The 14,007-nt window shown below is 39.6% G+C and overlaps 1 protein-coding gene across 7 annotated transcripts in view; it reads left to right on the forward strand.

Annotated features, from left to right (window-relative positions):
• KIF24 (kinesin family member 24) overlaps positions 1-14,007 on the forward strand; it is an 80,712-nt gene that overhangs the window by 19,433 nt on the left and 47,272 nt on the right. For 6 of the 7 annotated variants that reach the window (XM_055293865.2, XM_055293864.2, XM_055293867.2 and 3 more), the window contains 2 exons: positions 840-1,487; positions 5,756-5,945. In XM_055293865.2, the coding sequence (XP_055149840.1) occupies positions 865-1,487; positions 5,756-5,945 (813 nt within the window). In that variant the 5' untranslated portion in view covers positions 840-864. Of the gene's footprint in view, positions 1-839; positions 1,488-5,755; positions 5,946-14,007 lie in introns of those variants that run through there. The other variant, XM_055293871.2, reaches the window with a different exon arrangement.

Below are 14,007 nucleotides of genomic sequence, written 5' to 3' on the forward strand. Positions count from 1 at the left end.
TATTTGTTAGTATTTAATGAAATATCTCGATGTTAAAATTTTTAAAAAACATTTAAATGTACAACTATTTAAAATCTTGACCTTACTATTAATTTCCTGGGCAAATTATTTGATTCATATTCTGTACAGGTAGAGATCGATGACCACCTTTTAGAATGATCTGAAATCCTGAATTGGCTGATGCTGAACTGATGATGTCTTTACTTCTATTTAACTTTTGCCAGTACTCAGCAAATACAAATGCTATCTTCCTTTGAGTTACATTAGTTTATAATCCTCTGTGGTATGCCATTTAATTCTGCTTTTCATTCTGAAAGAGTTCTTAGCCCCTGTTCATTATTCATGGGAAACAGTTGTGCAGCATGCCTTGACATTAAGTTGAGCATCTAAAATTAGTCCTGCTACAATCAGTTGTTGGGAACAAGGTTTCAATAGTTGTGGCATGTGTTAAGTAGACATTGCAAGATTGGAAGGAACTCCCTAGAAATAAGTAAGTTACGTGTTATGTATGTGTTCATTTGTGTATCTATGTGTGTGTGTGTGTGTGTGTATATATATATATATACACACACATATATAAAATGGAAGGTCTCTTTTTATTAAGCAAATAAACAAATTATATGTTACCACAAATTCTTCATATGCAATACAAAGCATCTTTGTTCATGCATTATGCTATTTAATCAATAATTTCAGAAGAAAAATATGTTATTGAGAACTTGACAGATAAAACATTTTTTGCATGTTTGTTTTGTGGTTTTGTAGTTTTCAATTTTTAAAATAAATAATTGTATTACATATATCTATTTCAAGCGAATGGCTTTTCTTTCTCTCTTCAGAGTTTATAGAAACCTATTCACCAAAATGGCATCCTGGTTATATGAATGTCTTTGTGAAGCTGAACTTGCACAGTATTATTCTCATTTCACTGCCCTTGGCCTTCAGAAAATAGATGAATTAGCCAAGATTACAATGAAGGACTACTCCAAATTAGGAGTCCATGACATGAACGACCGCAAACGTCTCTTCCAACTTATCAAAATTATTAAGATTATGCAAGAAGAAGATAAAGCAGTCAGCATCCCAGAGTGTCATCTTCAGACAAGCAGCCTGCGCATCAAGTCTCAGGAATTAAGATCTGGCCCTCGCAGACAACTGAATTTTGATTCTCCTGCTGACAATAAAGACAGAAATGCCAGCAATGATGGGTTTGAAATGTGCGGTTTATCAGATTTCTCTGCAAATGAACAGAAGTCCACTTACCTAAAAGTGCTAGAACACATGCTACCAGATGATTCCCAGTACCATACAAAAACAGGAATTCTGAATGCCACAGCTGGTGATTCCTATGTGCAAACAGAAATCAGCACTTCACTCTTTTCACCAAATTACTTTTCTCCAATACTGGGGGATTGTGATGTTCCCATTATTCAAAGAATCTCTCATGTTTCAGGGTATAACTATGGAATCCCTCATTCTTGTATCAGGTAATAAATTTTATCTTTCTTTCTTTTGAGGGAAAGTAGCCTCAGGCAAGGGCAGGCCTCTCCTTCATGTCCAGCAGACAGCATCTACTCCTTACTTACAGTAAATGAATATAACAGAAATTAGCATGAACAGCTTTTGCATCAATAATAGGAATACCTGGATGTGGGAAAATTAATGAGAAATTGGGAGTTTCTAGGTGGGAGAAAGTTGATATTGTTCATGTACATCAAAACGGCTGCTACTTGCCAGGATCTGTAGCAGATCTGTTTCTATTATTTATTATAGCATAACATGATACATCTAGTACATCTGTGAAAGTGAAATAGTTAACCCTTCTACAATGGAGAAAAAAATTATACAATCCACAGGACTTTTTTAAGGTTACCAAATTCACTTAACCCAACCAGGAGACTTAAAGATGCTTTGTTAAAAACAAGGGCATGTAGTTTAATTAAGTAGGTCTTTGGAGCAGTTAGTTCACCTACACACATTGAAATATGATCCTGATTTTGAGTGCTTTCTACAATTTCAACCCTGGAAAAAAACAGATAATTTTGGTGATTACAAACAGACATTGTTGGTGGAGATGAGAGTTTGAGAGTCAGAGTGACAATAAGTTATTTTCACCTAGTGCTTCGAGTTAGAATTTGAAATAAGGTCCCTAAGAGGTGAAATAACAAGTAATCCCTAGTACTAACGATGGTATAATAGGAAATATGTTCTTGTAAAAAAAAAAAAAAAGTACTCCTTATTTTATTTTAAACATTATATATGTGAGTTATGGGAAAATACAATTCATTCTTGAGCCATATTTTCTTTTTAAAAATACTGTTATTCATATCTTAAGATAAAGAATTTATATCTGGTCTTAAATTGGCTAAGGTTTCAGAAGATCTCATGATCAGTTATTTTACTCCATAAAAATAGAAGACTCAGTTTTAACAGTAAAAATATCTTTAATAATTTGAAATACATAAGTGAATTTTTATTATAATATTTCTGAAAACATTTTGTTTGGTCTAGGAGATCACAGAGCATGTAATACTGTTTTCTTCTTTTAACTCTGAGAGGAATAGATTATTCCTTGACTATAAAGGCAGATTGTTGCTATTCTATTGGTTACCTCAGCGGTGAAGGAGTAAATATTTTCTTTTTTTTTTTTTTTTTGAGACGGAGTCTCGCACTGTTGCCCAGGCTGAGTGCAGTGGCGCGATCTCTGCTCTCTGCAAGCTCCGCCTCCCGGGTTCGTGCCATTCTCCTGCCTCAGCCTTCCTAGTAGCTGGGACTGCAGGCGCCCGCCACTATGCCTGGCTAATTTTTTGTATTTTTAGTAGAGGTGGGGTTTCACCATATTAGCCAGGATGGTCTTGATCTCCTGACCTTGTGATCCGCCTGCCTCGGCCTCCCAAAGTGCTGGGATTACAGGAGTGAGCCACCGCGCCTGGCCTATTTTCTTGAATATTACTTTTTTACTGAACAATACATAAAAATCTAAATTGGAATTACTTATAAATAAAAATACCACTTTGCATTATTTAACACCATCAAGGATAGGATGGATATTTTAGTTTAACCATTACCATTTCATTTATTTGACTCTTTGTTTATTTGTTTGTTTGTTTGTTTTGTAGAGACAGGGTCTTGCTCTGTCACCCAGGCTGGAGTGCAGTGGTGCAGTCATAGTCCACTGCAGCCTCAAACTCCTGAGGTCAAGTGATCCTCCTGCCTCAGCCACCCAAGTAGCTAGGACTACAGGTACGCACCACTGTCCCTAGCTAATTTTTCAATTTTTTGTAGAGTTGGGGATCTCACTATGTTACCCAGGCTGGTCTTGAACTCCTGGTCTCAAGTGATCCTCCCACCTCAGCTTCCCAAAGCACTGGGATTACAGGTGAGAGCCACTCTGCCCTGCCCGAACTAGAGCTTTTTAGAAAAACATGCATGTCTTTTTGCCCCTTGAACTTGAAACTATGGGCCTTTTGTTCATATGAGTCATCCTAGAGCCCTGGACAATTTTAAAAAGGACTAAACATTTTCTGTCCTCTTTGATCAGCTTTATATGATTAGGTTATTGATATCCAACAACTAAAGAGTTTAACACAAAACCCTTATTAAAATGATGCATTAGGCCAGGCGCAGTGGCTCACACCTCTAATCCCAGCACTTTGGGAGGCCAAGGCGGGTGGATCACCTGAGGTCAGGAGTTCAAGGCCAGCCTGGCCAACATGGCTAAACCCCATCTCTACTAAAAATACAAAAATTAGCTGGGCGTCATGGCAGGTGCCTGCAATCCCAGCTATTCTAGAGGCTGTGGTAGGAAAATCGCTTGAACCCAGGAGGCAGAGGTTGCAGTGAGCCAAGATCATGCCACTGCACTCCAGCCTGGGTGACACAATAAGACTCTGTCTCAAAAAAAAAAAAAAAGCATTAAAAATTTTCATTTTTGATGAGCACAGTGGCTCATGCCTGCAATCCTGGCATTTTGGGAGGCCAAGGCAGGCAGATTGCTTGAGTCCAGGAGTTCGAGGCCAGCCTGAGCAACATGGTGAGACCCTGTCTCTACAAAAATACAAAAATTAGCCAGGCATGGTGGTGTGCACCTGTAGTTCCAGCTACTGTTGGCTGAAGTGGGAGGATGGCTTCAGCCCAGGAGGTTGAGGCTGCAGTGAGCTGTGCTCGCACCACTGCACTCCAGTCTGAGTGATAGAGCAAGACCCTGTCTCAAAACAAAACAAAAAATTCCCTTTTCTTATGAAAAATCAAACATATGCAAAAGAAGAAAAAAATAGAACACTGAATCCCAATATGTCCATCATCCAATTTATTTTTCTTTTTTTTTTTTTTAGACAGAGTCTTGCTCTGTTGCCCAGGCTGGAATGCAATGGCACTATCTCACCTGTGAACTCCACCTCCTGGGTTTAAGTGAGCACACCCAGCTAAGTTTTATATTTTCAGTAGAGATGGGGTTTCACCATGTTGGCCAGGCTGGTCTTGAACTCCTGACCTCAAGTGATCTGCCCGCCTCAGCCTCTCAAAGTGCTAGGATTACAGGCGTGAGCCACCGCACCTGGCCCGTCATCCAGTTTTAATGATTGTCAGGATTTTCCCACAGTATCTCAAAATGGTACATTTCATTTATTCTTTCATTTATTTATTCCGCCTGCAGTTTCATGCAAAAATGATGCATTTTAAAGTTCCTAAATGTTGGTTAAGAAAATAAAATTTGCTTTAAAACATGCCATAAAAGTAGTGCTTTATGCATTATATTAGAAAATTATTTGCTGGGTTTTTTTTTTTTTTTAAAAAAACCAATTCAGATCCCAGTAAAAAAAATTATTTTCCAGGCTGGGCGTGATGGCTGATGCTTGTAATCCCAGCACTTTGAGAGGCCAAAATGGGAGGACTGCTTGAGGCCATAAGTTCAAGACCAGCCTGGGCAGGATAGTGGGACCCTGCCCCTACAAAAATTACAAAAATTAGCCAGCTGTGGTGTTGTACGCCTACAGTCCTAGCTACTCGGGAGGCTGAGGTAGAATTTCTTGAACCCTGGAAGTTGAGGCTGCAATGAGCTGTGGTTATGCCACTGTACTCCAGCCTGGGTGACAGAGTGAGATCCTATCTCAAAAAAAATTTTTTTTCAGCAGCCAATTGGAGGGCTAAGGAAATCAGAATTGATATGAAACAATTGTATAAAATAGTATCCTATATAAGATCTCTTAGGGGTTTTTTGTTTGTTGGTTGGTTTTTTGTTGTTGTTCTGTTTTTGTGTTTTTGCAGGGAAAAGGGTGGAGTAGGGTGGGGATGGAGATAGAAGAACTTTCTCAGGGTTGACACTTTACTTTGTAACTTTAAGAAATCTATTATGCCTAATATACAGCAAAATATAACAATACTTTTTTTTTTTTTTGAGACGGAGTCTGGCTGTGTCGCCCAGGCTAGAGTGCAGTGGCGCGATTTCGGTTCACTGCAAGCTCCGCCTCCCGGGTTCACGCCATTCTCCTGCCTCAGCCTCCCAAGTAGCTGGGACTACAGGCGCACGCCACTACGCCCGGCTAATTTTTTGTATTTTTAGTAGAGATGGGGTTTCACCGTCTTAGCCAGGATGGTCTTGATCTCCTGACCTCGTGATCCGCCCACCTCGGCCTCCCAAAGTGCTGGGATTACAGGCGTGAGCCCCCGTGCCCGGCTAAAAAGTACCAATACTTTGACCTGTTAAGTAATCTTGTCCTATTATTAAAAATTAAAAGCCTGTTTATAAACATACTAGACAGAACACTTCAGAGAAACAGAATCCTTGGACTGAGATGGAGAAAATCAGAGTTTGTGTTCGAAAACGCCCCCTGGGCATGAGGGAGGTACGTCGTGGAGAAATTAATATTATTACTGTAGAAGACAAAGAAACTCTACTTGTGCATGAGAAGAAAGAAGCAGTTGACCTCACTCAATATATTCTGCAGGTATGATGTTTTCCTTTTACGTCAGGAACTAATATTATCAAGTATGTCATTTTTTTTTGCTTTTTGTTTGAGTGGTGGCATACAAGTTTCTGTTAGAACACTGAAAATCAAGCTCTGGTTCATGTGTTGACATTCATTCCTGATGTGACACTGTATTAAGTCATTGATATCCAGGGCCTTCGTTTTTTAAAAAGATGGTGCAATAGGGGATACAAAAACAATTTCTCTTGTGCAGTGGAGCTACATCATATATTCACTTAACATGCTTTGTGTGAATTTAATTATACATATTCAGCAAAAAAAGGAGGAATGAAGGAATAAAAATAATTTAAATAATGAAGTGGGGCCAGGTGTGGTGGCTCATGCCTATAATCCCAGTGCTTTGGGAGGCTGCAGTGGAAGGATCACTTGAGCCCAAGAGTTTGAGACCACCCTGGGCACCATAGCGAGATCCTGTCTCTCCAGAAAAGATTTTAAAACTAGCCCAGCATGGTGGTGTATACCTGTAGTCTTAACTACTCAGGAGGCTGAGGCGGGAGGATCACTTGAGCCCAGGAGTTCTGCGTTACAGTGAGCTATGACTGCGCCACTGTACTCCAGCCTGGGCAACAGAGGGAGGATCTGCCTCTAAAAGAATATAAAAATAAAAAACAAATAAATAATTAAGTAGTTGTCAACAGGACCAGTCACTGAATATATGCCCCAGAGTGACTATGAGATGTCACACAGTTGATTTCCATTCTTGCTTGCATCTCACAGTGTGAACTTCTCATTCTGCTGACTTTGAGACTTGGGTTTAATGATGGACAATATCTTTTTGGGCAACAGGACTGACAATTGCCAGCCACGTGCTTATTTTGATTCTCAGCTGTCTTGGGCTTATACTTAATTGGTGAAAATTGGGCTCTGAGCAGACCACTTTATACAGGGTAGATTGCAGTGGGTAAATAAAATGCAGAGATATGATTTCACATCTAACATATGAGGGTTTAAATAAAACACTAATAACTCAGGCATGTAAATAATGTTCACTGCCTGCTACAGTGATTATGAAGAGTCCAAGGAGAAAGAGTTTGGTATTGAAAGAAACTTATTCCAAGCTGAAGGTACCTTGCAATAATTCTTTAGTCTCATAGGGAAACAGCAAACTCCACAGATGGAAAGAATCATCATTTAGGTACTCCTAAAATTGTGAAACAATTGTGAGTAATCTAAAACCAGATAATCCATTGGATGTTAAGATTTGAGAGTACACAGTTTCTCTTACTCTGAATCTACTTCCCTAAATGTTCATATTATATTTATTCTTCCTCTCTCTCTTATTCTCTTGCCTCAAAACCCAGTGACTGGTAGGGAGAAAAAAAATCTGGTATGCTAGCAATTCAACTTAGTCAGCTGAGATCTTACATTAGTGGAATAAATTCTTTAATGCTGAAGTCAAATTTGTTAACACTTTCACCCTCTTTCAAACTTGTATTGTTCTTCTTTTTCTTTGGTTACCAAAATTGTGTTTCACAGAGATATTCAGAGTAATCCACTGAGTCTTTCTACTGGTACTAAATTATTAGGCCACTGTAAAACCAACCCAATCACTTTAACGGCTTTATCGATTGCTGATCAATGCATGGTCTATTAGGTCTCAGTGGGAGATATTTATTTTGAAAATGGACTAAATGACCAATTCGTTGTAATGCTATCTAGTTCCATGGCTACTTATAGCCATTGTAATAGCCCTATCCAATCACTGTCTACCTAAGACTTCCTTAATGATGCTTCTGTCACAGTAATTCCCTCAAGGAGGCATCATCTTATCTTTTGTATTTTTCTGTTATCCCCAAACACAATAACCTTACTTTTTTTGTCATTACCACTGTTCAATACTTATTGAATACCCATAGTTTCCATGGCACTTTCTCTGCTGTTTGAACTTTGGACCTTTGCTCTCATAGGTCCGAGTCCTTACCTGTCAATGCTATGATATAAAAATGCTGGGAAGACTTCTTTTTCTTTTTTCTTCCTCAAATAGAAAGAAGAAAAGGTAGGTTTATAGCAAACTGAGTGCTAAATAAATATTGATCATAGATTCTTTGGGTTTTATTTTTAAACATATTTAGAGATAATAGGTTTTTTTGTTTTATTAAATGTCCTATCTTTTCAAATCTTGTTACTTAGTAAATATGATCATATACATGTAGTATGCTATCCTACCAAACCATTAAACTTTATATCAATATAATGAGTGAAACAAGGAAACAAACCATATTGTTTCATTCTAGTTTTTTGAAATTGGCAGTAAGTGAATACAAGTTTAATATGGAAGCTAATGCAGATGTCATATTACAAAGAGAGTAAGATTGGCCCACAAACACACAAATAAGCTATGGACCAATGGTTTTTGTCTGTCTGTTTGAGACAGGGTCTGTCTCCATCGCCCAGGCTGCAGTGCAGTGGTATGATCCTGCCTCACTGCTACCTCCGTCTCTTGAGCTCAAGTGATCTCCCACCTCAGCCTCTTGAGTAGCTGGGACTACAGGTACATGCCACCACACCTGGCTAATTTTTATATTTTTTGTAGAGATGGGGTTTTGCCATGTTGCCCAGCTGGTCTCAAACTCCTGAGCTCAAGCAATCCACCTGCCTTAGCCTCCCAAAGTGTTAGAATTATAGGCATGAGCCACCATGCCTGGCCTGACCAATCTTATTTATAAATATGAGTACAAAAGCCTACATAAGACATTAACAAGTTAGTTTCAGTACTTTATACTGGCCGGCAAGTATAATCCAAATTCAGTACTAGGAAAGCTATTAACTGTGATAGGCACTATAAAAGCATCTGTTTAATAATGCAACAACCATACTTGATTATTAAAATACTGTTGGTAAAATACAAACAGAAGGATAGTTGCTAAATATAGACATACTCTTTTACTTAAAATCCTTTAAGACTCTTTATTGCACTTAGAATAAAATTTTAAAGTTTTAACAAGACTCTACATGGTCTGGCCTCTGCTTGCCTGTATAACCAATTTCTTAAGAAAAAATATAGGCTGGGTATGGTAACTCATGCCTAGCATCCCAGCATTTTGGGAGGCCAAAGCAGGAGGATCACTTGAGCCCAGGGGTTCAAGACCAGCTTGGGCAACATGGTGAAACCCTGTCTCTGTAAAATTAAAAAAAAAAAAATTAGTCTGGGCACGGTGGCTCACGTCTGTAATCTCAGCACTTTGGGAGGCCGAGGCGAGTGGGTCACGAAGTCAGGAGATCGAGTCCATCCTGGCTAACATGGTGAAACCCCATCTCTACTAAAAATACAAAAAATTAGCCGGACGTGGTGGCGGTTGCCTGTAGTCCCAGCTACTCCGGAGGCTGAGGCAGGAGAATGGCGTGAACCCAGGCGGCCGAGCTTGCAGTGAGCCGAGATCGCACCACTGCACTCTGGACTGGGAGAGAGAGGGAGACTCCATCTCGGAAAAAAAAAAAAAAAAAAATTAGCTGGTGGTGAGGCGCAGTGGCTCACACCTGTAATCCCAGCACTTTGGGAGGATGAGGGGGGCAGATCACTTGAAGTCAGGAGTTTAAGACCAGCCTAGCCAATGTGGTGAAACTCTGTCTTTTTTAAAAATACAAAAATTACCTGGGCCTGGTGGCACACACCTGTAATCCCAGCTACTTGGGAGGCTGAGGCAGGAGAATCCCTTGAATCTGGGAGGCAGAGTTCACAGTGAACTGAGATTGCACCACTGCACTCCAGACTGGGCAACAGAGTGAGACTCTGTCTCAAAAAAAAAAAAAAAAATTGCCAAGCATGGTGACATGTGACTGTAGTCTCAGCTACTTGGGAGGCTGAGGTGGGAGGATCACTTGAGCCTGGGAGGTTGAGACTATAGTGAGCTGTGATTGTGCCACTGCACTCCAACCTGGGTGATAGACTCTGTCTTAAAAATAATAATAAAAAGAGGCCAGGCACCGCACCGGCATTACTCATGCCTGTAATCAGCACTTTGGGAGGCCGAGGCCGCGGATCACGAGGTCAGGAGATCAAGACCAGCCTGGCTAACACAGTGAAACCCCGTCTCTACTAAAAATACAAAAAATTAGTCGGGCATGGTGGCAGGCGCCTGTAGTCCCAGCTACTAGGGAGGCTGAGGCAGGAGAATGGCATGAACCCGGGAGGCGGAGCTTGCAGTGAGCCGAGATCGCGCCACTGCACTCCAGCCTGGGTGACAGAGTGAGACTCTGTCTCAAAAAAAAAAAAAAAAAAAAAAAGAAAAAAATACATATATAGAAAAAAAAAGATGATACTGAAATCTGAAATACATCAAAAAGTTAACAGTGGCTGAACACCTAGATTTAAGGATACTTTTCTTTTCTTCTCTATTCTCTATATTTTGTTCTCTATTGTATTTTTTTTTTTATTTTTTTGAGTCAGGGTCTTGTTCTGTTGCCTAGGCTGGAGTGCAGTGGCATGATTATGGCTCACTGCAGCCTCGACCTCCTGGGCTCAAGCAATCCTCCCACCTCAGCCTTCTGAAAAGGTGGGACCACAGGCATATGCCACCACACCCAGCTAATGGGTATATTTTTTTTGTAGAGACAAGGTCTTGCTGTGTTGCCCAGGCTGGTCTCCAACTCCTGGGCTCAAGCACTCCTCCTGACTTGGCCTCCCAAAGTGCTGGGATTACAAACATGAGCCACTGCACCTGGCCTGTATTGTAATTTTTAAAATATTCCATATTTGGCTAGGTGCGGCGACTCATGCCTATAATCCCGCGCTTTGGGAGGCCAAGGCAGGCAGATTGCCTGAGCCCAGGAGTTTGAGACCAAATAAATAAATAAATTCCGTATTTTTAAAAATTTCCACAATCAGCTGTGTTACTTTTATATGAAAAAGTAAAAATCTTTGAATAGGATAGATTCACCTATTTCAAAATCAAAAGGTACAAAAGTGTAAAATAAAAGTGTCCCTTTAATTCTTTTTCCTCCATGAAGGCAACTGGGGTTACCTGTTCTAAGTTTATCTTTCCAGAGATACTCTATAAATACATGTTACTTTTATTTTATTTTATTTTATTTATTTTTTGAGACAGGGTCTTATTCTGTTGCCCAGGCTGAAGTACAGTGGTGCAGTCATGGCGCACTGCAGCCTCAACCTCCTGGGCTCAAGCGATCCTCCCACCTCAGCCTCAGCTGAGATTACAGGCATCACACCACCACGCCAGGCTAACTTTTGTATTTTTTGTAAACACTGGGTTTCTCCATGTTGCCTTGGCTGGTCTCAAACTCCTGAATTCAGGTGATCCACCCTCCTCAGCCTTTCAAGTTACTGGGATTACAAGCGCCTGGCCCACATGTTACTTTTATAATCTGAAGAAAAACTTATTTAAAAAATAAACTGCACTTTGGGAGTCCGAGGTGGACAGATCACCTAGGGCAGCAATTTGAGACCAGCCTGGCTAACATAGCGAAACCTCATCTCTACTAAAAATACAAAAAAATTAGTTGGGTGTGGTGGCTGCGTGCCTGTAATCCCGGCTACTCGGGAGGCTGAGGCATGAGAATCGCTTGAACCTGGGAGGTGGAGGTTGCAGTGAGCCGAGATCACACCACTGCACTCCAACCTGGGCGACAAAGGGAGACTGTGTCTCAAAATAAATAAACAAACTGTGGAACTCTGATTCTGTCAAGGTTAGTAAGGTCAACGTAGGTGTTACTCCAGCCTCACTGATAAAATGTGAGCAAATGAAAGTGTGTGTGATGCAAAGGACGTTATGAATTGTGTATATACATTAACTATAATAATCTTGCATGTTTACATATCTTTCATGAAAGATATTTACAAAAGTACTGGGAAAACCAATATCTAAACCTTATTGGAAGGAAAGATACTAATTCCCTTAATCAATAAATGCTCTCTAAGGTCTTTACTCAAAAGCTAAAGCTATCCATGAGCACTTTTAGAAGGAGAGACAGAATTGCCATATACTCGCTGTAATAAAAGGAAACAAAAAAATGTATTCTCACTTTAGTTGGGGTTTTTTTCTTATTTTTTTTTTTGAGAAATGCCGAATATATCCACATCTGTAGGTAACTATAGATTTAGTGGGTTTCTTTGTTTTTGATTTCATACTTAACTCTAAAAACCTATGGTGATAATTTGAGCAACGAATTAATTTGTCTCCTTGCCTAGAAACCATGTATGAGATAGATATAAATAATGTTCATTAAAACCAGATTTTAAGCTGGGCACAGTGGCTCACACCTGTAATCCCAGCACTTTGGTAGGCCGAGGCAGGTGGACTTTGGTAGGCCGAGGCAGGGGAATCACCTTCAGGAGCTCTGAGACCAGCCTGGCCAACATGGTGAAACCCTGTCTCTACTAACAATACAAAAAAATTAGCTGGGCGTGGTGGTGGGCACTGTAATCCCAGCTACTCGGGAGGCTGAGGCAGGAGAATCGCTTGAAGCAGGGAGGGGGAGGTTGCAGTGAGCCAAGATCACGCCACTGCACTCCAACCTGGGCAACAAAGTGAGACTCTGTCTCAAAAAAAAAAAAAAAAACCACCACCAGATTTAAAAAATATGTTTAACTGTTATTGACCTTTTTAAGCTTAATCAAAAGTTTAATGACCTCTCTATGTACCTGTCACCCAACTTCAGTAGTTATTAATATTTTAGTGTTCTTAAAATATTACCACATTTTTCAAAGCATTAAAAGTTCACACATCTCTTTATTATTCTTCAGATTCATTATTTTCTTACTTTGTAACTTTTTTTTCTAACTTGTAGATTTGGATTTATGTTCCCAATTTCTTCTTAGACAATCTAACAAATTTCCATTCTAATGTAATGTAATGGTACACACAACAGATTCAAACTTGGGGTAGAGTGACCCACAGTAAATTGGCCCAAGTCCAGGTTTCTGAATCTGTCCGTACAATTTTTTCTTGACTAGATATTTAGAGCAGGCCCAAAATGTAGAAGATAAGGCCTTATCTGTCATTCATGGTGTATGGACTGTCATTATGCTATACTCAGGCTTGAAATTACTAGGATTTCTCATATATATATATATTCTTACATATTAGACCAACTATATATATATATATATATATATATATATATATGTACACACACACCATCTTGGTAGCCCAGCTGTATATATATAAAAGAATATATATTATTCTGTGTTTTATATGAAAAAGTAAATATCTCTGAATAGGATAGATTCACCTATTTTGAAATCGAAAGGTACAAAAGTGTAAAATACAAGTGTCCCTCCAATCCTGTTTCCTCCATGAAGGCAATTGGGGTTACCTATTCTAAGTGTATCTTTCCAGAGATATTCTATAAATACATGTTACTTTTTTTAAAAAATTTTTTATTTTTTGAGACAGGGTCTCATCTGTGGCCCAGGCTAGAATGCAGTGGTGCAAATAATATATTAGAACATATATCAGCCAGCATGGGCTCACACCTGTAATCCCAGCACTTTGGGAGGCTGAAGCAGATGGATCACTTGAGGTCAGGAGTTCGAGACCAGCCTGGCCAGCATGGTGAGACCCCATCTTTACTAAAACTACAAAAATTAGCCAAGCGTGGTGGCGGACGCCTGTAATCCCAGCTACTCAGGAGACTGAGGCAGGAGAGTTGCTTAACCCGAGAGATGGAGGTTGCAGTGAGCCAAGATCGTGCCACTGCACTCCAGCCTGGGCAACAGAGTGAGACTCCATCTCAGAAAAAAAATCAATAAACAAAATATATATTATTCTTATATACGTATAGTTGGGCTATATGTATATAAGAATATATATGTATATATATTTTTATGTATGTGCGTATATATACTATATATACGAGCTACCAACATAAGAATAATATTCATATGTATATTCATACATATATATATATATGTAGTTGTACCTACCAACATGGTAAGCCTCTAAATTATGGAAATAATTACAGCTGCTGAATTAATGCTTTTCAGACCCAATGTAATGGGGTCTTTTATCTGTCTTTTTCCAAATTACCGTGATTTTTCATTTGGAAGTCGTCTTGGACCCCT

The sequence above is a fragment of the Symphalangus syndactylus genome, chromosome 9 (assembly GCF_028878055.3).
Source record: "Symphalangus syndactylus isolate Jambi chromosome 9, NHGRI_mSymSyn1-v2.1_pri, whole genome shotgun sequence".
Lineage (NCBI taxonomy): Eukaryota > Metazoa > Chordata > Mammalia > Primates > Hylobatidae > Symphalangus > Symphalangus syndactylus.